This window comes from Lynx canadensis, chromosome F2, assembly GCF_007474595.2.
Source record: "Lynx canadensis isolate LIC74 chromosome F2, mLynCan4.pri.v2, whole genome shotgun sequence".
NCBI classification, from domain to species: domain Eukaryota; kingdom Metazoa; phylum Chordata; class Mammalia; order Carnivora; family Felidae; genus Lynx; species Lynx canadensis.
The window spans coordinates 30,617,250-30,643,238 of record NC_044320.2 but is presented as its reverse complement, the minus strand read 5'-3'; the positions used below and the strand labels follow the sequence as shown (position 1 = coordinate 30,643,238).

General features: G+C 36.5%; 1 protein-coding gene and 1 long non-coding RNA gene across 4 annotated transcripts in view; one reads left to right on the top strand and one right to left on the bottom strand.

The window, feature by feature from the left end:
* The window catches only part of ANGPT1 (angiopoietin 1), a 242,426-nt gene extending 233,742 nt beyond the window's left edge, over positions 1 to 8,684 (bottom strand). The window contains exon 1 of one of the 3 annotated variants that reach the window (XM_030304347.1): positions 7,822 to 8,684. In XM_030304347.1, coding sequence (XP_030160207.1) covers positions 7,822 to 8,118 — 297 coding nt within the window. In that variant the 5' untranslated portion in view covers positions 8,119 to 8,684. The remainder of the gene's footprint in view (positions 1 to 7,821) is intronic. The other 2 variants (XM_030304345.1, XM_030304346.1) reach the window with 2 other exon arrangements.
* On the top strand, positions 8,023 to 14,719 carry LOC115506370. The gene is made up of 3 exons (XR_003966339.1): positions 8,023 to 8,070; positions 12,612 to 12,933; positions 14,243 to 14,719. It is a non-coding gene; the product is annotated as an uncharacterized LOC115506370 (long non-coding RNA).
* Positions 14,720 to 25,989: the final 11,270 nt, after the last annotated feature.

Sequence of the window (25,989 nt, the reverse complement as noted above, 5' to 3'; positions counted from 1 at the left end):
TTTAAAATATTTATTCATTCTCTGAGAATGGAAACCCTCTAATAATCTTTAGGGTCTAGTACTATGATTCAACTCATTCAGGTTTCATGATCCTAATGAGTTAGAACAATACATGTAACTAAATTTTCAAACAGACCACCTTTCAAAATTATCATCAGCAATTCCACAGAAATATACAGTAAGTTTACGTATTTGATACCAGTGAGTTTGGTGGCTTCTATGTACACATTACTGTTTCAAGATATTCACATCTTATTTGCATATTACTAGTATTTCAGCTACTGATTTACTTTAGGTATAGCTTGATACTTACGCTAATTTGCATGCTCTTTCAATAATGCAAAACAAATTTAGGAACTACATGCCAATGCAGACCCGTAATAAGTAACCTGTAGCCATGTAGCATGTATATACAAGTAACATTTATTATATTTGCTATACTCTATATTCTCCAGTACTTATCACTAAATATGCAAACGTCCAAATATGTTATTAAATTATTAGCTGCCAGTAGGGTTATGCTGGGCTTTATGTTTTATACCATTTTCTCTGTTAAATATTACCTTTTCATATGTTTGAAGGAAGAAATCAGGTCATTTGGCTAGGTAACCTAGACCAAACAAACTCAAAAACCTCTTACTTCTGCTATTTCTGTGTAAGAATTCGAGAAAAGTGTTTGGTACAGAGTCTCAAAATATAAAGAAAAGATAATCCTTGGAGTGCTTCATTCTTTAGAAACCTCTTTGATAAGGGAGGGGGCATATCTTTTGTACACTTTGTAAAGAGATTTAAACACTAAGAGGCCCTCCCTTCTATGACCATGGGGCCAGAACCAAAGGAGGTTTGGAACTTCCCAACTTCACAGCAAACGATAATCTTGTATTGGAACAAAAGGGGAGGATGACTCAGAATGTAATTAGGGTTGTGCATCTAAGCAAATGGTATTAAAAAAAGAAAAGAAGACAAGGCTCAGGAAAAGGATGCTGTTTCTACACAGAGACAAGGCCATGGCAGAATGAAAACAAAACCTCCTCAAGTAGCAAGTTACAGCATAGCAGCTGATAAACCTCTGTAAATTGTGCCTGAACAACCCACTGTTGCTCCTCCCCTCCCATCATCTACACAAATGGGAATACTTGTAATGCTTATACCTAAAGCAAATGATAGAGGGAGGAAAGGTTTCTAAATAAATTGAACCTAAGAGGCTGAGCTGAAGCCCCAGTGCCATGAAAACAGAACGCCTCTGATGTTTTGTCAACATTCTTGCTGATGCCACAACCAACAAGTTGAAACAAGTACATAAAGCAAAGAACCCTGGCACCAAGGCCTGGTAAAACCAGATGCTGGTGATCTGCATTGTTATTCAGGTGCTTTTTCTGTTCCAACATGTATTTGCTTTTGGAATATTTCTCTGTCCACATAATGATGGGCAGAGGAAAGGAAAGACATGAAATTTCCTTGCCTGTAACTCCTCTAAAATGTCACCTCACAGCATGTCCAGATACCAAGCCAAGAAATGGCTTACTCAGGCTCTCTGCCAACTGGCATGGACCTAAAGATTATTTGACCTCCTGGAGGGCGATATTTTTCCCACACAACAAACTTCACAATTTACCTTGCAATGGTCCCAATATTAATACCATATTCCTTTTGTGGTATAGGACAGGGGTCGGGAAACTTTCTGTAAAGGACTGGATATTAAATGTTAGCATCTGTGGTCTCTGTTGCAACCCTCAACTCTGCCTTTGTAAGAAGAAAGCAGCCATAGACGTTACATAAACAAATGGGTGTGGCTCGGTTTCAATAAAATTTTATTTACAAATGCATAGACAATTACATTAAGGAATGGGTGTGGTTTTATTTCAATAAAACTATTTACAAACACAGGTGGCAGTCAGGATTTAGTTCAAGGGCCATAGTTTGCTGATCCTTGATTTAAATGATGGAAATTCAGAAGATTAAAATTTCTCCTAGTACATAGTTAGATGGGTATCACAGGGAATATAGTTGAGTGTTTCATTTTCATACAAATATTTAATTATAGCCCAAATCTACTCATGGAATTCATTCATTTCTCTATTCATTAAAAAAAAAAAAAGTATTCTTTCCAACTATGTTCCAGGTATTGTCCTAGAAAAGTAGATCTGCTATAAAAAATAACAGACGAAATAATAAATAAAAACTAGTGAACAAGACAGGCACAGTCTCTACCTCATAGAGTGTAAGGTTCAGGAGAATATCTTTTGCAAATATTTATTGAGGGTCTACTATGTGTTGTGTATATAGGTATACTACAGAGAATAAAACAGACAAGGACCTCTTCTGGCATTTACATTATAGGTAGAGGGAGAAAAAATAAATAAGGTGACAAACAATAAGCAATAAGAGGTCATGCTGTGCCACAAAGAAATAATAGAGCATTATATGACAAAAAGTCACTTAGTAGAATTCAGGAAGGTGGTAGGTAATAGTGCTCAGAAAAGACTTTCCAAGAAGATGACTTCTGAGCAAAGACCTGAATAAAAAGAAAGAGCCATCCATGCCAATATCTGGAGGAAGAATTTTCCTAGATAAGTAAATAGCATGTAAAGTCCCTGAGACAGAAATAAACTGACCTTTTATAGAAATAACAAGAAGGCTAATGTCATTTGAGTAACTGGAATAAGGGAAATGTTGTAAATGATGAATCTAGAGGGGAATATGGGGGCAGATCATATACAGCCTCAATGTAAAGAATTTGCATTTTAGTCTTACATAATGAAAAACTGTAGGAAATTTTAAGGAAAAGAATGATACATTCATATTCATTTCAGATCACATTGAACCAATAATTCCATATGAGATTAGTGCTACTTAAAAAAGGCTTCTGTGAAATGGCATGGTCAGGGGTAAAGAACAGTTGCAATCACCCATAGTAAAGGACCTACTTGCCCTGGTTCAAAAATCCTGCAATCTGCCAAGACAGTTTGAGAAGAGGCTTGCTTCTTCCTACAGAGAAATCCAAAAGACTATGATAGCTCCAACTGCCTAACTTCTAGGACTCAGAAAGGTTTTTCTGTCTTCTTGGATCTTTTGATTCTAAAATATAACAAGCAACAAATAAAACCTAACTATTCATTGAAAAGTTAATACAGGGGAAGACTCCCTACTTGGCTTGAAAACTAAGAGTTGATCTCAGATGAAGTTGGTAGGGACATTTCTACAACTGAATTTAAAAGACAATTATTCCTTTAAACTTTCTTGGCAAGTGCTATTTTTTCCCATCTTAGTGCATAAATTATATATGCATATTTTCTTCAAGTTTAGTGACAATTTTTTAAAAACATACTTATCAATTGTCCACTCATTTCACACATTCAGGAAGCACCCCTACAAGTGCAAATAAAACACAGAACATCCCCTCTGGCTTACTTTGCATAGTCACGAGCCACCAAAACAATGCACAGATGGGAGGTCATTTCCAATTACATAGATTCATATGTGCACATATTATATGCAAATATATGTCATTATTGTATGTAGTAAATTGTTGCCTACTGGCCTGGAAGTCCAAAATTATTTTTTCCCCAAAGGAAGGTCCAACTGACCCTCAAGTAAACTAGCACAAAGGATTTAAGCAAACTTTAGCCTCTAAAAGCAGTTACAAGCTCTCCTAATTTTCATTATTTTATTCTAGCACCACACACTGGAGCACCTGATGTCTTTTATTTAACATTATGATGGTAACAGAGATATTGTTCAAACCCTTAAAAAACATTTCAGATATATATGGGTAAAGAACTATTCACTACACTCAAGGGGACTCATACTCTGAGTCGGAAAACAGCCTCAAAACAAATAATGAAAACGACAGGAAGTGCAGTGCTAGCATGACATGCAATGAACGTATTATGACAACATGGGAGAACTCAGCCTGGGAGGAGAAGTGGAGCGCAGGTACATGTCCTAGAGAAACGCAACAAAACTGACTCGAAGAATAATTAAGTGGACAAGATGGAGCAAAGGTACAAGTTTTTGAGATCCTAGATCACTGGCTAAATGCAATTTGGATAATTAGTAACCACCTACTCCAGACTCAATATTGTTTTAATATCAAGACAAAAGTAATTGTAGGATGTACTGCTTGCCTAAATGACAACTTACAATCTAGTTAGGGAGGTAAAGGGTACACCCAAAACAAATTGTTAATAGTACATGGTAAAGTATAGATTGCAACACATAGACAATGCATCCATTTATTCATTCAACAAATATTTACTGTCTGTCTGCAAAGGACTGTATACTGTTTTAGGCCCTGGGGATATGGCAGTAGGCGAGCACACAAAGTCTCACGGACGTCACATTCTGGTGGATATTAATATGGGTTAATATTGGTAATATAGGAGTTTCAAAAAGATGATTATAATTCTCTGAAACAAAGAATGTAAGTAGAGGATGTTATTAGTCAAAAATTGCTGTCAATAGAAACATTTAGCCAAGTGTTCCAGTAAAACCTTCGCACTTATTAAAATATTTTGGATGGCAATTCATACCTACATTTTCTACTAATAATCATCAATTCATCAATTTTATCTAATGTAAAATATTTACAGTAGCTAGACCCTTGTTCTCTGTTACAAGGCATTTTTTTTTTTTACTCAATTTATACTTTCAACAACAACAACAACAACAAAAAGACATCATTTGGCGAAGGCAAAAGACATATACATATACGTATACATATTAGTGAACTTCTGGGATACAGGAGAAAGAAAACAATAATTCAAGAAGCACAAGACATAGTGACATTAAACAGTAGACATTTCTCTGTCAAAGAAAGGTAGAAAGGAATCAAATGAGAGTGGCAAAGTCACAAAGGCCATTTGTACTTACTGTTAATATCCCAAGACCTGGTCATCTCAGGTATTGGGTACGGTTTGCTCATAATTCTGAAAAGAACTATACAAGTGAAGAGAGTTGAATCTAGATACACAGCCCAGGTGTTTTACCCAATGAAAGGGTGATTTTTGAGCTTATTATTTATATTGCTCTTCCCCATCTGACAAGTGAAAATAATGCTAGCAACCTAACTCACAATTGGTGTTAATTGACAGGTTACTATGTAAAGTTGATCTCCTTGAATGAAATCCATCATATCAAGAGACAAGTGCCAAAACAGTTCCAACACTTATGGTGAGCGACACATCATTTGCCCCCTCGCATACCTTATTTCTCATCTTGTTCAATGGCAAGACCAGAAATGAGGTGTGAGAGTGTAAGTAACAGCCAATGTCTTGTGAAGATTATTTGTAAAAGAATCCAGTTTACCAAACTTCATGGAAGGTATCAGATTAACATAAATTATCATCTGTCTGCATCTAGCATTTGGAACACACATTCTACATCAAAAACTTTCCTGGTAGTGATGCCATGAGCTGCATAATAATCACCATACTTTGATTAATTATTTTGCTAAATGGATGATTTAATTACATTTACACTGATAACCTCAGTTTCTGCACTGCATTGCTTTTTATCCTAACACAACTATTCGGAATCAAAATAGAAGTAGTACAACTTGCAGTATTAAGCATACTAAATAGTTACAGTAAAAAGATTTCCATTTGAATTATCAAAATAAATACATTACAAGAAATTTAGAACCTGAAGTAAAAAAATCCTCTAATTAAGGGAAACTTGAGAGAGCTTTTTAACAAGTTCTTTGCTGAAAGAATTTATTTGGTTTCTTGATCCTCCTACCAATCGCATTAACAATGACAAAAGATATGCAAATTTAAGCAGACAATAGTCAAGCCAAAAGCTCTGACTCATACCAACAGGGACATTTTCAGCATATAATCAGCTCAATTCACGTTAGCAAGGGTCAATGTAACCAAAGAATATTTGCATAGTTATTCTTGGCCATAATCTGAAAACTATGCCATAATCATTGACCAAGAACAATGCAAACAAAAATCAAATTTATTTCACACAATAAATTAACATACGAAACATGTGCATGACATAAGCCCAATAGAATCACATATTTACCTTATTGCTGCTGAATCATTGCATAGCAACAAAAAATATGCATTACTATGTCTGAATCACCATTTTGACTCTATGTTTTACATAAACAAAATATTACATTTTTGGTAGAATAGCTTGAGTGGGACAATTTGGGACTAAATTTCCCTCCCAGCCCCTTCAAATTATCCAGACTAATTTTAATGATTGAATTCTCATTAAAAACTAGATGGATGCTATAATGAGAATAGTAATAAGCAATTTAACCAAATTAATTTGTTTACTATTAAAATATATTTTGCTAAAGATAAAACAGATATCCTATTACAAACTACTGCTACAATTAGTGCTTGAAATTTAAACTACAATTATCAAAAGGGTGTAGAATTTGGTTTGCTTTCTATTCTTCCGCCCCTATTGATCTTTTTCACCTGTAGTCTACAATAGAAAGATTAACTACAATTCCAGGTTTGGAAACTCTGAAACTACCCAGTTTCAGTTAACTTGTCAAATAAAGTATCGGTGATCTTAGTTCAGTCCCTAGTGGACAAAAGTAGAATAACTATTACTCGCATGATTCAGCAGGCAGTGCTCTAAGTGAGCATGACAACTCGGGGGAAAACAGAGCATTTGTCGTTTGCCCATCTTCTTAAAGTGTTTGCTCTGTTAAAAGACTAATTTAAAGGAGACCGGACTGGCTATGTTCCTACCTATATGCACCAAATGAATTTTTAGTAAAGATCTCCAGGAGAGAAGAATTTTCACAAATGTGATATTGCCACCCTTCTACTGACATAGTTGAATACTCTTGTTATCTGCTGTTTACCTGTTACACAAACGGAGAGCAAAGAAAGAAGGAGCTGCAGAAAGTATGTTCATATTTTAATAGACATATTTTCAACAAAAACTTCTAAATGGTTTATAGAGAAAAACTGAATAAAATGTGCATTTTGATTTTTATAAATTGGGATTAACTGCATATTCAACATTACCATTCATCTGGATACTTCCTGCATGGCACTGTGGTTACCACAATGTCCTGAGAAAAGAGGTATTTCAGGACTATAGCAAAGCCTACACGTGCTCAGTTCCAATCTGCAGGTGCACGCTCTGAAAACAGCAACCACCAGCTCAATCTCTCCTTTCCCACTGGGCAAACAACCTCTTCCTGAGGAGTTCACATTCAAATATATCTTCAGGATTTTCAGGGATGGAAAAAATATATGACATAAATCTGTCCTCTACTATTCTATTACTTGCTAAAATTAATTGCGTTTATATACTTACACAATTTCTCCAACAAAATATCATACTTTACACTTACTCTCATTTCATATTAACTTTACTAGAGGTTGAGAAAAACAAGTATTTGGTGATGATTCCTCACCCTAGCTGCACAAAATTCCTGGTGTGAAATTGATTTGATTCTAAATTAGTATTGTCATTATTTTCTTTTTTCACCAACTTTCTCAAGACACACAGGATTTTTTTTTCTCCAAGTTGGGCTTTGACAGAAAAATCAAGCTAAATTTTAAATAAGAGGAAACCAGAAACGTCATAAAATGTGCCACTGCTAGGCACATAAAAGGGTTGCCACCCTACCTTCACAGGCTTGCACAACAAGCCTGAAAACCTTGGCTCACCCATGAAGTCACCGGGAGCCAGCCGGCTTGCATTTGCAAACACTGCCTCCCTCCCACCCCCACCCCTGAGCAAAAGGTAAACACACAAATGCCCCCCTAAGGAACTCTAAGTTAGCTGCAGTGCAGAACGGAAAAGGCTCTGTGCAATTAGAAACTGAAAGCAATCACTTACTTTTTGCAGCCACTGAGTATAATTTTCCATCACATGCTCCAGATGTTGAAGTTTCTGGGAAGAGAAATCCGGTTCCACGTGTGGAGCATCTCTCTGCAGAGCGTTTGTGCTGTACTGGTCTGTCGTACTCTCACGACAGTTCCCGTCGTGTTCTGGAAGAATGAAAGTGTAGGCACACTGCCCATGTTGAATCCGGTTATATCTTCTCCCACCGTTTTCTGGACTTCGCCGCTGGTTGCTGCACCCTATGTGAGTCAGAATGGCAGCGAGGAAAGCAAAGGAAAGGAAAACTGTCATTGTACTGCCAGCTCTCTCCTTCTGTGCCTCTCGCAAAAACTTGCTCCTTTCTTCTGACCTTTAAACTAGTCTTTATTTTAGGTAAAACTGCTTGTTTGTTTGACTTTATCCCCCTCAGAGAAAACTTTTGAAAAAGAATCACAGAAAACTAGCCATTTGTTAGCTTTGTTCTAAAATGTTAGTTTTTTTTTTTATTTCACTATAATGGTAGTTTCCTTGAGATATTTATTGCATAGTAGCTGAGATTTATTGTTTCCTCTCTGTGTGACCGTTCAGCGTGGAGCCTGCCTGAGTCAGCTGCGTGTACATATTCTAGACCCTTTCCCCTACCCTATCTGCAGCAGATCTGCTATTTTCTCCCAGACCTCAGTGAGTTTTATTAAGGTTGCACATCCAAGCCGAGCTGGAAGCAGGCAGCCTTTCACAAGATGACTTGACAGGAATGCATGAGTGTGCCCCTATGCTAAGGGTGGCTGATGGCTTGGAGCAGCGGATCGTCTTACAAATTGGCTAGATGCGCACGACCTCGATCATGTACAGCCCTCCCGCCCCCTTCCGCAGACAATTGCCTCCAGCCTTTAGAAGATCCCGGGCAAATCAATAAATAGAGCAGTCCACCTTAATACACTTTTGCTGTGCATGCTGACCTACTAAAACCTAGCAAACTAGCACTAGGTTTTTAAAGTTAGTATGTAATCGGGGAACTCTAAGAAGAAACATTAGCATAATGTCCAGTAAAATAATTTTTGATAATGATGTCTGTATAAATATTTTAAAAAATTATCCTTGACTCTGGGAAAAAGAATTTAAAAACATTTTTAGAGATGGTATTCTCTCCTTGTATTCACTCAGACTTTTAGGAGTTGGAGACAATTATCAGGGAGGGTCAAATAAGCAAAACAAATTTTCATAACTTGTCACTCAAAGGAATGCAGACAGCATGTGCATATTAAGCAGAATAATCTAAGTATTTAGATTTCTGAGATAAGAATTTTAAATGAAACTATACCCCTGATCAGAACGCAGCCCTGTGTGCTCTGTGTATACAAATTGAGCAACTTTCTTACAAAAACAGTGTGGTTACAATTTAAAACAGTGGCCAGAGAATTATTAATTCCTGTGGTACGTCCTAAGCACAGATTTCACAAGGACCTCTTTGGTGTTGCTATGGCTATCTTTAACACTGGTATGGAAGTTTGCCATAAAGTCTCCCGTGACTACACAGAAAAACTATCTGAGAATAAACATATATCAGGTGTGTCAATGGGCCAGCAAAGGGCTGTCTGGGAGAAATCTGTTTCCATTAAGAAACAAAAATTATCAGAAGGTAATTTCCCAAATGTAGGGTGTAAACATTTGAACAAAAGGATCAGTAAAACATAAAGAACAGGGTATAATTATAGAATTAAGGTTATGGCACTGAAATCTTTACTAAGTATGTGCAGAAAACAGGAATTACGAGCAGGGGCTTTCATCAAGAACTGGGAGGGATTTTCAGGAATGGAGCTTCTCAACGGCTGTCATGGTATAAAAACAGAAGCCACAGATGTTGACTCTTGTGTCCTCAAGGTACAGGTCAGTGGGTAAAGGGCAATAAGATTAGAGATTGGTGTGTAGGGAAAAGTTAGAGGAGAGGGCAAAACAAATTCCAGGGAAAAAATGTGATTTACTTAGGAGAAAAATATTGTGCCCAGATTTATCAGTCTTTCTCATAGCAAATAACAAATTTCTGATCTGACAGAAATGGAAGCAAATGATACCAAATATAGCAATAAAGCCCTTGAACTGCCTTTGCAGCTTCCTCCTTCTGTTGCATGTCTCTTTGTTGGCTGATATGTCACTCATGTGCACTAATAATAATGACATTTATTAAGAGCTTAATATTTTCCAGGTTGGTATTAAGCACTCCTTACATACGATCTCCTTTAATTATCCCAATGAATCTGAAACATGGATATTATGTTTAATCCCATTTTACTGATGGGAAACCTAAGTCATAGCAAACCTAATTGGTCACAGCTCACATAGCCAGCCAGGGATGGTGCCAGTATGTCAAATCTAGTGAACTGATTCCAAGCCAGCCAAAAGGCTTCCAAAGGGCTCCAGCTGCACTGATTCACAGCCCTAAAGCAGACTAAGTGATGGTACTGAGAAGTAAAACAACTGATTAAAAACCAGTTTATAGCACCAAAGTGATTTAATCCTTCTTCTGTACCCAAAAAAAAAAAACAAAAAAAAAAAACAAGAGTGACGGGTAACCTGTGCAGTAGAGTTTTTAAGGGCCCACAAGGACAAAGTAAACTGGCAGATAGTCTAAAATCATTTTCCAACATTGATGCTTTGAAAATTATTCCTGGAAAAAAGAGAATCCAAAACCAACACCTTAAGTGATTCATTAAGAACTAAATACAGCTGAAAATCAGCAGAAGATACAAGAGTGAGTGGTGAGGCTTCTATTAAAGTGTTCCTGTGTTTTTTAACAGCCAAGACTTAAAATTCTGTTTCTCTATGTAGAGTGTGTGTGTGTGTGTGTGTGTGTGTGTGTGTGTAAGTTTCTGTGAATCTACACATGCTTGTTCATATACACTTTTCCAATCTCAAGAAATGTAATGAAGGAATGCACAATTTCCTGAGGGAAGAATAGACAACTAGGAAAGGGAGGCTTGAAAAGCAAGTACTTAAAAGGAGGGAGGAGACAGAGAGACAAAGAAATTGATTTCTTTCCTTTCCAGAAAAAGAAAGAAAGAAAGAAAGAAAGAAAGAAAGAAAGAAAGAAAGAAAGAAAGAAAGAAAGAAAAAGAAAGAAAGAACAGACATGACACTGCAAGTAGTAATGTCAATCTGGGGCGGGGGGGAAGGTCTCAAGATAATTTTAATCAGCTGGAAAACACAGGGACATGTACAATGAACTCACATTTGGGGACTTCAGTTGAGGAACATTGGGTGCATCTGAGGATCCTTATGAGATGCTAAGGACAATATTCTTCCAAGGACGTGAACCTAACCAACAGCAATACTGTGGGTCGCTGTTGCTGACTATTCAGCCATTTAGGAGACTTCAGAATTTAAGAAGTAATATGAAAAACAACCCATATTAAAAAAAAATTCCTCTGCCATACCTCCAACAAGGTTTAAAAAAAAGTTCTAAAGAACTAAATAATTGTATTCAGTTGAATACTGAGGTAGCTTGATCTTGAAAGCTTTGTATCCTTGCATTTTATTTGCATTATTAGAGCTCTAGAATAAGGTTTATGCTTTAAATTTCTCATCTCTTATCTGTAATAGTCCTAGTAAACATTAGCCTCATCCAGAAATTTCCAGTGGGGCAGGGAACACCATTTACATGGAAACTTGATGGCCCTAAATCTGTCCTAACAACTAGTCACCGTTACTTCCTTCAGGAACCTTTCTTAATTTCTCCAGGCTCAATAAGTGATTCTGATGTGTTTCAATAACCTTTTTTCATATCTCCATAATGGCACTTTTTACACAGCTTTCTAATTATGTCTTTTTTTGGCTTATTCCCCTCTCTAGCTGTGAGCTCATAAAGTAATCTCTTTCATCACTGATTTCCCAGCACTTACTGTGCACTTCGGTTGAAGGAAGGAAAGAACAAATGAATGAGTGAATGAGCTAATTCAATTACTTCTGTTGCATTTTGAAGGTGCGGGGTGAGTCTGCCTAGAATTGGGATGAAGCCAAACTTGCTCTAAAGAATGAGTTAGATATAATAACATGGCACAATAATAATGCATAACATTTTTTAATCCATAACAAATTAATTTCCTCATTTAACAATTACAGCACCCCCGTAATTATGTATTATTATTTCCATCTTGCAGATGAGAAAGATTGTGGCAGATAGAGGTTAATTACCCAAGATCTATGATCTCTTATATGGCAGAGCAAGATACTCAATTTGATACTCAATCCATATATCTAGGGTGCACATTCATATCCCACTGAGCTATAATGCCTTCAACCATACTCAGGATTAGGAAACAGGGAAGAAAGCATTTCTTAAATTTAGGGGACAGGAACAACATGGCATTTATAACTGAGATGAGTCTCCTCCTCCTCTTAACCATGGCCATCATGGATTCATGTTATAATCTTCCAAAACAGAACTAATATTAAGCAAAGATGCACCAGTATGGTTGTCCCATCCACTAACAAGCATCCAATCTGATTGTTCAGATTATACTTAGGATCAATTCTGAATGGTTTGACCTGTGCTATATCATTTGTTATATATATATTACCCTAAAATAACATCAAACAATATAAAATAGAGTTTATTCCTCAAAAACACCATCGGGCACCTCTCAAGTTTTCATATAGATCCCTATGATGACAAAACAGGTGGGAAAGCATTCTCCTCCCTTGTATACTTAACACAATGTCATTCAGCACATATTCTGTGGATATATTCTTGAAATATATCCTATATTTGAAGGGCACCATATTTTATGACTCTGCTCTGGCACTTTCAGGGTTCAAGAATATCAGCAGGGCTATGGCAGTGGCAGCTATGTCTAAAAGGAAGCACTTGGCTGTAATCCCTGGAGGCAGAGCCAAGACCCCTTCACTCAACTATGTAAGCATCAAAGGTATCCACAACAGATGGAAATACCACAGGGGGCTAAAACAGAAAAACAAGAAGATGGAGAATATCACCTGGTGACTGACGGCACTTCATGAGTACATGTGAAATATCCACTGTTACCTCTCAAACAAATTGGAAAGACTGCAAAGAGATGGAGATACTGCAGTGGATGGGGTGAGGAAGATACTGCGGTGGGTGGAGAAATATAGGTAGGTGAAGAACGTAAAAACTATTATGTAAATATTTCCCTGCCTCTGACAAGAGAAATTTCTGGTTTGGTGGGTGTCTTGCTATCTAAATCAGTTTTTACCTGTAGCTACCTATACGTTGGAAAGAGCTCAGACATGATTAATTTATTCCACATAAGAAAGTAGAGAAGGGACTCAAGGGAAGATCTGGAAATAGAAAACTGGGGGCTAGAGAGGTTTGGAGAAGAGTCAGAAGAAAGAGGAAACCTGTGGCCGTGTGGCTATGAGAAACTTGGGAAGATACATCGAGTACAGAGTTTTACAGTAAAATGATGTTTCCCGTGAGATAAAATCCCTCTTTCTCAGTAAAATGAATGGCTTTTGGGCAAGTGACTTCTTTGGCATGAGCGAGAAGAATCATTGGTCCTTGCTCCATATATGGAGCTAATATCTGGGTTAGACTTTTTTTTTTTTTCAACGTTTATTTATTTTTTTGGGACAGAGAGAGACAGAGCATGAACGGGGGAGGGGCAGAGAGAGAGGGAGACACAGAATCAGAAACAGGCTCCAGGCTCTGAGCCATCAGCCCAGAGCCCGACGCGGGGCTCGAACTCACGGACCGAGAGATCGTGACCTGGCTGAAGTCGGACGCTTAACCGACTGCGCCACCCAGGCGCCCCTGGGTTAGACTTTTAATGTGAACACAAATAAAACAATTTATTTCATTTTGGTCTTTCACACTAGATTAGAGCCTTCCCAGAGCCTAGACTGTATCTATCCCCTTTTTCTGGCATACAGAATGCAACTAATAAATATTTGTGATCCAGCCGACTGTGTGACTGACTCATAATTCCTGCTGATGAGATCTGAAGACATACAAGCATCACCCTCCCTTGTAGGTTTTCCTGTGTTCATCTTTACTAGGTTCCAAGACCCCACTTTCTGGAGAGTCGCATGAGAGATTCAGGATCCATATATTTCAAAGCAAATTCCAGAAATGAAATCGCAGCAAAAACAGTACCCACCAGTCCCAGTCACCCACAGACTATGGTTGAAAACCATTCAAGAAACATTGTAGAAATACCTTCCAGTGTGAGGTTACTTGTTAATTCTACAACAGAGATAACTTCTACAAGTACCCAAGTCATAAAAGAAAACAAACAGCTGGAGACTGTAACAAGTAGAAATACAGATGCCAACATTCCCCTCATACCAGAATGGAGAAAGATTTCCATCGGAGACCCAGTGAGATGAGATTTTATTATGGGAAAAAGCATACAAACCACTTTGTATTTATTAACTGCCTCCTTTCTTCTCTTTTTCCCTATAGAAATCTTGATTCCTAGATGAGAAAAAATGCAAAGGTCTCTCTATCTCAACTTTTACAACTTCAGATAGAACACATATTTTACATCTTCTCAGAAACTCAGAAAGAATATGATTGGAAATGAATGGCTGGAATCACCATGTGATGAATCATGTACCAAATGGCACATGGATGGTGACTAATCCTTGAAGCCAAAGCTGATAAATGACTTCCATTGAACAGTGACTGGAAGATACAAGACTTTCTGTGATTCTGTTATTCTGTCTGTGATTAGAGAGTTGTGACAACCTCTGCTCATCAGAGGTTGGATGAACTGTTCGGTAGTGGTTAAGGTGGGAGGCAAATTGCTTTTTTGTTTTTGCTTATTTCCTGTTTATGCTATTTAACAAAATTGAATCACATTGGATAAGACATTTAATTATTCTAAGCTTAATTTCCTTACCCAGAAAATGAGGATAATAATACAGTATCACTTTTATAAGAGAGATGTGAAGATTAAACATAATAATGGATATAAAGTACTCAACACATGTCTAGAGCATATCAAGTGCTCCTAATGTTGTTACTGTTTCTAAATTTGAATTTTCTTCCTTGTGCTCAAAAATGATCCTTTTAAACTTGTTTTGTTGAATGTTATGATTACATTTACCTAACTCCATTCCCTATAATTTCATCTTCTCCAATGTTTTAAATTGCTTCTGAACCTCTTAAAAATCACATTTAAGTGATTCATATGGGACAGTGACCACATTCACAACACATCAACAGCTTTGGTTTCCTTGAGGACAGGGACTAATGTTTTCTTCCTCCCTGCTGCATCATCACCACCTGGAACAGTGAGTGCCTGACACATTACTGGTGTTCAAGAAATATTTGTTGAATGAATGAAACGAGTTGGAAATAATTTAGTAAGACTATACTATTCTACAGAGACATCTAGTAGGGAAGACACACATATAAACCAGTCACTTGGTAGTGTGATGAGAAGTTTATTCCCTGGGAACCATGGGAGCAATGTGGATGCCATTTAAGGCCTCATCACTAAGACTTGTTATCAGATTCATTTCCGGCCAATTCAACTAGATGACCTTATTTTCATGACTTCTTTTATGACTAGACTTGTGGCATATATCACTCCATTCTGTTTCCTAGGATAAGGAGATAAAGCAGCAAGTGTTTGCCTCTGATAAAATGAAAAAGAACTGAAAAACTCTACTATTAATCTTATAAGAAATATATAGACTGGCATGACTTGTACATAAGCAAAGGAAATCTTTTTTTCTCTATTTTTTCTTCAGTACTAATTTTGCTTCCCCTTGGGCTCTAATCAGATTAGGAATTTGGCAATTAAATTAGAAAATAAATTCTAGTGGTATATAAAACTTGTAAAAATAGAATGGCTTAATCAGCCTCTTCAAACATTATAGGCAAAGTCCCGTCCTTTCAATGTTAACCTTAAATGAAGTACCCATTAAATCTGAATTGTTTTTATTTTCTTTTTCATTGAATATGTGCCTTGATTCTTTCTTCTTTATCCTCCTCTTACAGTTAGTAAAAATCTTGAAAGAGACAATTGGGGCAAATAAAGAAAGGCTGGATTACCACCAGTAATAACTGAAAAATTGGAAAAGATAGTCATAACCATTTTATTCTCTATAGGTAAGTATTCCTTTTACTTGTGATATATGCAGATGGATCATTTTTAATTCCAGAGGCACAAAACAACCTGAATATTTAGCAAAATGTGTCCCAAATTTGTATCACATTCTCCCTCAGTGTATTTATCAAAAAAGCATACATGCCCTTTGTACTATTATTTACCTAATAGTTTCCTTAACTCAAATTTTAAGTTTTCTGTGTATCCTAGATTTATCTTAAACAAGAGTATCTGGAAAACCAATCACAGGTGCTTTTTCCTAATGTATATTAAAATAAATACAGAATATTAAAATGAATGTCCACAAACCACCTGCCAAATATTTTATATCCTCAGTGGAATGTGTGCCACACTTTGGGAGACATTACTTAGAGCTATCAACAATAGGGTACTCTTTCTTTGTACAATGAATGAAGTAATACCTCCTGTCAACTGCAGCTACTGCAGTTCCTCAGGATCAGTTTGCATCATGCCCAGAGTGTTTGGGGATTGTTCCCATTTTTCAGCCAAATCTGAAACATGAAAAAGGTTTGGAAACAGAGGCTTCTGTACTTCCACTTCCAGAGAGCACATGAAAGACTTCCCTACATCTCAAGCTGGAAGTCATGGCAAAGGGCTGGCAGCAGCCCTAAATGTGATGCTCTCCACTAACAAAAATGTCCAACTGGAGGCCTGAAATTGAGACTAACGATTGACCAGGAATTTCAACAGCTCTTCTCATGATTCTGTCAAGGGAAAAAATAGTGAGGTTATTTAGTGTCTGAAGAGTAAATCTTCACTCCTTTTTTTGTCTTGTTTTTGGATGAGTGTTGGGGAAATAGTAACAAATTTCTCCTCAAGAGTTGCATTCCCCTTGAAGAATTTACATTCCTTCCTGGCATCCCTTAAGGAGCCATAAAAACACATCAGTTTAAAAGAGGGAAAGGAGAGTTAATATTTAAAGGAGCAGTTAAGAATAGTTAATAATAGCTAACATTTGAATACCTATGATATGTCCAGGACCGTGCTAATCATTGTACCTGTATTATCTGTTCTGTTAACAATCACAAAAACTCAGTATGTAGGAACTTTTATTACCATCATTTTACAGAGAACATAACAAGCATGGAAACTTCAATCAGGACTCAATCCTAGGGTTTTCTGATTCCCAAAGTAAAGCTTTTATATGTATATATACATATATATACGGAGATAGATATAGATATAGATATAGATATAGATATAGATATATAAATGCAAACCTTCTGTAAGTCCTTTGAGAGCACCTGCTCATTTGGATTCCCAGATATAATCATCTTCCTGATTTTTAGCATATATTTTTCCCTATTTGCTTTATCAAAAGAAGCACAGAACTTTATAACCAATTACACCATAGGAAAGTTATAATTGTTGAAAATGAAAGCTATTGATAAAAGTTAACAATTGTATTTACTGTAAGTCAATCACTTTACATACATTATCAAATTTAACCCTCAAATTATCTGTGATGTGCTTGTTTTCACAGATGAAGAAACTAAAGCTTTAGAAACTAAAGCTTTAGAAAATAAGAAACCTGGCCCAGGTTACACAGAAGAAGTGGCATTTTAACCAGTCCATCTAACTTTAGGGCCCAATAATCTTAATACACTAAAAAGAAAAAAAAATTAAAATAAGTGGGAAAAAAAACATTTACAAGGCATTTATATGGAGGATGTTAGCCAGTTGTATTCTTATCTTCACTGAATAAAAAAGATATTAATTCATTGTCCTCAAAGTTGAATTCTGGGCTGGCAGCAACAGCATCACCAGGGATCTTGTTCACAATGCAAAATCCCAGGTCCCATCCAGAACTATTGATCAGAAACTGGAGTATGGGACACAGCTTCTTTTTAACAAGCCTCACAGGTAATTCTGGTGCTCATCCACTGGTTTAATTCTTTAATTCATTACCCTAGCAGAACCTTAGGATCACTTGAGAATTTTACACAAACAAGATACTTGGGCTTGTTCCTAGAGATTCTGATTCACTTGATCTGGGGTACAGCATAGACAAGGACCTTCAGGTGAGGGGCACCTGGGTGGCTCAGTCCATTAAGTTCAGGTCATGATCTCACGGTTTGTGAGTTCGAACCCCATGTCAGGCTCTGCGTTGACAGCTCAGAGCCTGGAGCCTGCTTCAGATTCTGTGTCTCCCTCTCTTTCTGCCTCTCCCCCACTTGCACCCTGTCTTTCCAAAAAATCACATTACAAAAATTAAAGGGAATTTTTTTTTCAATGTAGCAGGTGGTTTAACGTATATAGCCATGGTGAGAACCAATGGCTTGACTGAAAGAGCTAACGAAGAAAAAAATGCTGGGTTGTTTCCAGACAATAGTAAAATGACTTAGATATGCCTAAAAACATTTCTGGAGGGTTCTTTAATTCTAGGATTATGAAACAATGACCTTGGTGCCTAAAAGTGTTATATATTTAATTTCCAGAGCATTTAAGGACACAAAGATGACCACAGATTAAATAAACCAGAACCAAGAGACTAAGTACCTCCACGGTTCATATTGTTTTGCTGTTTTTGAAGTAATATATCTCCTAAATTTCTTTTAAAATCTTTAAGGAATAAAATATTTATGTCTTGATCACTCTTGATCACAATTTTGACCCTTGTCTAATAATTTACAATTGCTGCTATGATGACATTTTGTTTCTGTTTACACAAAGCATTATTATTTGTCCCTCCCAAAATAAGCAGTCAATGCGTATATTCTAATCTCTAACTGCTCCAATATCTTATTTTTAATATGGGATGAATGAATATCTGGGAAATCAGCAGTGAGAAGAAATTCTTCCTAAAAAAATCACAGAGGGTTTAGAATTACTGGTTGTATCTTCTGATTATACTGCCTGCTTAGATTCTACATCTTCCATAAGAAAACCATGAGCTTTGGGAATAACTATTTTCTTGTATCAAAATGTACATCCTTACAATATTATAAGATTATATTAATATAAATCCTAAATATAAATTTATATTAATATAAATTCCACAAAAAGTAATGAAGCATTGATACATGCTACAACATGGATGAACCTCCAAAACTTTATGCTACGTGAAAAATGTCAGAACAAAGGGTCACACGTTGTGATTCCATTTATAGAAAATACCCAAAATAGGTAAATCCACAGTAGAGCAATTAAGGAGATTACTGGTTTTCCAGGGGCTGCAGGTAAGGACAGGTAGGGAGCGACTGTTTAATGAGCATGGGTCTCCTTTCAAATTGATGAAATGTTTCGGACCTAGGTAGGGGTGATAGTGACACAATACTGTGAATGTACTAAATGCCAGTGAGTTGTATAATATATAATGGTTAATTTTAATGCTATGTGATTTCACCTCAATAAAAAAAAATAATTTTTTCATGTTTATTTATTTTTGAGAGAGAGAGAGAGACAGACACAGAGACAGAGGGTGATTGGGGAAGGGGCAGAGGGAGAAGGAGACACAGAATCTGAAGTAGGCTCTAGGCTCTGAGCTATCAGCACAGAGCCTGACATGGGGCTCCAATCCACAGACCATGAAATCATGACCAGAGCATAAGTCGGACGCCTAACTGACTGAGCCACCCAGGCGCCCCAATACAAAAATAATTTTAACAATAATTGGCATCACATCCTAAAAAGCACTTTTGGCAACCGCATTTTCATTGGATTACCGTGAGATGCATTGAAATAAAACATGTATTTTTTAATTTTTATTTTGAAGTAATTATAAATAGGAAACTAAAAAGGTGGTACAAGAAAGACCCATGTACTTTTCGCTGTTTCTCCATTGTTTACATCTTACCAGTAATTATAATTATAGTATAATATAATCAGGAATTGGGCATTAGTACAATGTGCATATATAGTTCTGTATCATTTTATCACATATATAAAATCATATATCCAACACTACACTCAAGATACAGAAATATTCCACCACCACAAAGATTTCTCTCGTGCTATTCCTTTAAGTCACAGACTCTCTTCTTACCACTAATATGTTTTCCATCTCTAACTTTTTGTTATATAAAGAATGCTATATAGATGGAACTATGTAGTATGCTTTTTCTTGAGACTGGTTCTTTTTCAACCATCATAATGTCCTTGAGATCCATCCAAGTTTGTGTGTTCATTTCTTGTCATTACCAAGTAATATTCCATGGTATGGATGTACCATAGTGTTTAATCATAATCTATCAATGGACAATTTGATTGTTTCTACTTTGGGGTCATAACAGATAAAGCTGCTCTGAAAAACTGTGTACAGGCTTTTGTGTAGACACAAATTTCCACATCACGGCCAAAATGCCCAAGAGCATGAATGCTGGATTCTACAGTAAAGGTTTATTTGGTTTTTTAAGAACCTGCCCAACTGTCTATACTATTTTCCAATTCCATTAGCAGTATGTGAGAAGGTCACTTTTTCCATATCATTGCCAAATGATAATTTGGCATTATCACTATTTCCTATTTTGGCTGTTCTAAGAGATGTGGAGTCATATCATAATCTAAGTTTACATTTCCCTAGTGGCCAGTGATATTAAATATTTCTGCATGTGCTTCTCTGCCATGGTATACCTTTGTCCTTGTCCATGAAATTTCTCTTCATGTCCCTGCCTGTTTTCTAGCTGGATTGTGGTTTGGTTTTTTTTTAAATATTGATTTTTAAGAGTTTACTATTTGTATTAAGAGTTTTAAAAATATATCCTAGGTATGAGTCCTTTGTCAGATAAATGGTATACAAATATTTTCTCCTAGTCTGTAGTTTGTCTTTAAATTTCTTTCTTAATAAGGTCTTCGCAGTACAATAGTTTCTAATTCTAATAAAGGCTAAATTATCTTATTTTTGAACGAATCATGCTTTTGATATATTAAGAAATCTTTACAAAGCTCTAGGTACTAAAGATTTTCTCCTCTTACCTTCAATTTATACTTTACATTTAAATGTATTGATGATTTTAAGTTATTTTTTTTTCTATAACATATGAGGTATAGGTTGATTTTTGTTTTGTTTTGTTTTATTTTGAGGGGGGTTGCTTATGGAGTGCTTCAGTTCTACTTATTGAAAAGACTATTCTTCATACATTGAATTGCTTTTGCACCCTTAGAAAAATAAATCAATTGGTTGCATTTGTGTGGGTCTATTTCTAAGTTCTTTATTCTATACAATTGATCTATTTATCTCATTTTTCAATACTACCACCACACAGTCCTGGTTTCTGCAGTATATCATCATTTCCGAAATTCAGATGGAGTGATTCCTTCTACTTTATTCTTCTTTAAAAAAAAAAAAAAAAGTTTAAGCTAGTCTAGCTCCTCTGCTTTTCTACATAAATTTTAGAGTAATTTTGTCTAAATCTACAAAAAAATCTTGCTAATATATTTACATATGTATGCTAATTTGGGGAGAATTGACATGTTTCCTATTCTTTATCATATTGAGTCTTTCAATCTATGGATGTGATATGCCTCTCCATCTAAGATCTTTGATTTCTTTCATCAGTATTCTGTAGTTTTTCTGTACATACGGCCTGCATAAATTATTAAATTTATACCTATTTCACTTCTGAATGGTTACAAATGCTATTGTTTACTTAATCTTGATTTCTACATTTTTATTCACAGTGAATAGAAACATAATTAATTTTTTTAAATGTTTATTTATTTTTGAGAAAGAGACAGAGTGTGAGCAGGGGAAGGGCAGACAGAGGGAGATACAGAATCCGTAGCAGGCTCCAACCTCTGAGCTGTCAGCACAAAGCCTGACGCAGGGCTCAAACCCACGAACCGTTGAGATCATGACCTGAGCCAAAATCAGATGCTCAACCAACTGAGCCACCCAGGGGCCCTGAAACATAAATGAGTTTTGAATGCTTATTTATATCCTGTAGACTTCTTTAACTCACTTATTAGTTCTAGAAGGTTTTGTTTTTGTTTTTGTTTTTGTAGATTCCTTGGATTTTGTACATAGGCAATCATATCATCTGCAAACAGGAATGATTTTCTTCCATTTCAATTTATATGTCTTTTACTTTCCTTTCTAGCCTTATTTTCCTGGCTAAAACTTCTCCACAATTTCTTCCATAAATTAAAAGAGAAGGGGCAGTTTTCAACTCAAAAATAAAAACTACAGACAAGTATCACTCATGAATATACAGGCAAAAAAACTTCTTAGCAAAATGTTAGAAAACAGAATCCACACAAATAACATGAACAAGTGAGGTTTATTTCAAGGATACAAGGCTGATTCAATATTTGAATATCAGTCAATGTAATCCACCATATTAATAGGCTAAAGAAGAAAAATCACCTGATCATATCAACTGATATAGAAAAAAATATATCTGACAAAATGTAACATCCATTCATGATAAAAACCCTCAGAAAAACTAGGAATAGAGGGGATCATATTCAACTTGATAAAATATGAAAATAATAAACTATAGCTCAAATTAAATCAAATGAGGTGTGTTATCTATTCCCTTTTATGTATCATGCACTAATATATGTGTTGAGAATCCACTATGTCACTATACATATGTTAATAACCAGTAAATTTCATTACTTAACACATAGTCAGTAAAGTCCACAAGAAAGATTATGCATTCTACAATGAATCCATGGGCAAACTGATTCAAAATGTGTTTCATCCCTTGATCTGGAAAGTCTACCTTAGAAACAAGGTCAGATCCTTGTGTTTTTATCTCTACCCTTTCGTTCTTTCAAAAAATTCAATATCAATATCCAATATACAATTCAACATCCAATATTCAAAAAATATTCATTAAAGCTATACTGTATGACTACACTGCTCTAGGTGTTGGGGGTACAATAGTGAAACAAACCTTCCTGACACTGTGCTAAATTATTAATATATACCACACTACATATTATATAATGATTAATATTATGAACAAAAATTAAATAGGAAAGTAAGAGAGGGAATACTGTGATGATGGTGGTAGTGGTGTTAAATAGGGTGGTCAGGAAAGACCTCACTGAAAAGGTGATACATGGGCAAGTATTTAAGGATATGAGTACGTTGGGCAGAAAAATGTCCCTCTCTCAAAGATGTCCACATCCTAATCCCTGGAACTCGTGAATATGTTATCTTACATGGCAAAAGGGACTTTGCAGATATTAGTAAGGTCACCAACCTTGAGATGGAGAGATTATCTGGGTAGGCCTAATCTAATCACATTTAAAAATCAAAGCATCACACTTAAAATCAAAGCATCTTTCCCAGTTAGGATCAGAAGGAGATATGACTATAGAAGAAAGGTCACAGGGATACAATCATTTTTGCTCTGAAAAAAACCAGAAAGAGTATCACAAGTCAATGAAGGTGGGCAGCCTCTAGAAGCTGGAAAAGGCAAGTAAATAGATTCTCCTCTAGAGCTTTCAAAAAAGAACACAGATCTCTGAACACTTTGATTTTAGCCCAATCAGCCTGTGTCTGACTTCTTTTTTAATTTTTTTAACGTTTATTTATTATTGAGAAACAGAGATACACAGAGTGTGAGCAGGGGAGGGGTAGAGAGAGGGGAAGACACAGAATCTGAAGCAGGCTCCAGGCTCTGAGCTGTCAGCACAGAGCCCAATGTGGGGCTAGAACTCACGAACTGTGAGATCATGACCCAAGCCAAAATCAGTCACCTAACCAACTGAGCCACCCAGCTACCCTGACTTTTGACCTACAAAATGATAATAAATTTGTGTTGCTTTAAACCACTAAGTTTGTGGTAGTCTGTTATAGCAGCAATAGATAACAATACAGCAAGGGAGTGTGCTAATTGGTCAAGGAGCAATGGGGAAGCTGGTGAGTTTGAAAAAGAACAGTAATAAAAGATAGGTCAGAGTGGAAGTAAAAGATCATGGAAGACCTTGGTGGCCAGTGTAATGTTTGTTTTTCTTCTGAAACGGGAAGCCACTGTTAATTTTTGAACAGAAGAATATGATCTCTCTGTAAAGGGGAAGGACAAAATCCTAGAGCCTCTGAGGTCTCTGTCTGAGGAGGCTCCTTCAGTAACCTAAATGACAGTGGTTTCAATAAGGGCAGTGGCTATGAAAATGAGAAGCAGTCAGACAAATATTTTGAAGGTAGAGCAAAAAGGATTTCCTGGTGGCTTATACGTTGAATGTGAGAGATATCTCAAGGTTTTGGCCTAAGTAAATGGAAATATGAGTATTGTTAATGAGAAGATTATGAGATAGAGAAAACTATGAACAGAATAGGACCTTAGTTTCAGACACATGAAACCTGAGATACTTATTGAAGAAACACAGCTAGTAAGCAGTTGGATACATGACTCTAGAGTTAGGGGAATGGTCCAAAATGGAGGGGCGCCTGGGTGGCGCAGTCGGTTAAGCATCCGACTTCAGCCAGGTCACGATCTCGCGGTCCGTGAGTTCGAGCCCCGCGTCAGGCTCTGGGCTGATGGCTCGGAGCCTGGAGTCTGTTTCCGATTCTGTGTCTCCCTCTCTCTCTGCCCCTCCCCTGTTCATGCTCTGTCTCTCTCTGTCCCAAAAATAAATAAACGTTGAAAAAAAAAAATTCAAAATGGAGACATAAATCTAGGTATCTTCAGGGAGCCTGAAGATGGTACTGGAAGTCGTAAGAGTAGGCACAATCACCAAGGGAGTAAGGGTAGATAGGAAAGAGAAAAGTTCTAGCAATTTGACTCTGAAGATCCCTAGTGTTAAGAAATTAGGAATATGGGAAGGACTCAGCAAAGGAGTCTGGAAACCAAGTGAAGTATGTATTTCAAGGAGGAAGGTGATCAATTATGACAAATGTAGCTTTTAGGTCAAATAATATGAGGACTGAGACTTGAGCAATAGTTTAAGCAACATGTCGGTAGTAGATGCCCTTTGAAAAGAGCAGTTTCAGAATGGTGGGGATGTAGGATGCTGATCCTGATCATATTTGGCTTAAGAAAGACTAAAAGGTAAAGAATTAGCACTGGCAAATGATGATGATGACCTTCTCAAGGAGACCTGCTGTACATAGCAACAACATCAATCTCAGAGGAGGCACCCATAAAAGCATATGAAAGGTTTAGCACTGCATTTTCTGCTAATGTTACGGGAAAATGAAAACACAAGATTTAAATCTCCAGCCCTGGTGTGCAACATGCTAACCTGTACACACTGACCTTATATAGATACTGGCTTTGGTCTTTTTTTTATACCTTATTTTGCCTGTAGAGTTACTGAAACAATATCTTTGAACTTACCAATAAACTCTCCTGTACTCTCTTGCACAAATAAAAAATCTTTAAGAAGCACTGTTGCCAAAAAGTCAGTCTAACTATTGACATACGAATACAATATAACTCTTTTTCTTGGCTTGATAAGATTTTTTTTAAGTGAGTTACTTTTTCATGGCAAAATGTTGTAGTTTCTTATTAAAAGGAGCAAAGACTAGCAGCAGGAGATTTATGCTTGCAAAGATATATGTGTTCTTTGTTTCACTTTTTTTCCCCTTAAGTATTGTAAGTTTTTCCCTCTTTGACCACTTGTAGGGGCAAATCTCCTGAGTGGTATGAAATGACTTGGTAATATCTTTAGAAATAAAAGAAAAAATCTGTTGTTTGGGGATTTTCTAGCAATAATATCTAGAGAATTACTTTTCTTCTGGGTTTATATACACCTTTCCTTAAGATTGTTTCCTCTGTATGGGAGATAATCACATTTCTTTCCCAATTCCTTCATCCAAACATGGCATAAAAAGGTATTGATGAGGGGTGCCTGGGTGGCTCAGTTGGTTAAGCGGCCGACTTCGGCTCAGGTCATGATCTCGCGGTCCGTGAGTTCGAGCCCCGCATCAGGCTCTGTGCTGATAGCTCAGAGCCTGGAGCCTGTTTCAGATTCTGTGTCTCCCTCTCTCTGACCCTCCCCCATTCATGCTCTGTCTCTCTCTGTCTCAAAAATAAATAAACATTTAAAAAAAATTAAAAAAAAAAAAGGTATTGATGAGTAAGTCAAAGGTTATTTTTACCTGAGGAGCATGATAGAAGGGAAACATAATCGGACTTGGCACTTTAGGACGTATGGTCTCAAAAAATATTCCTACTTG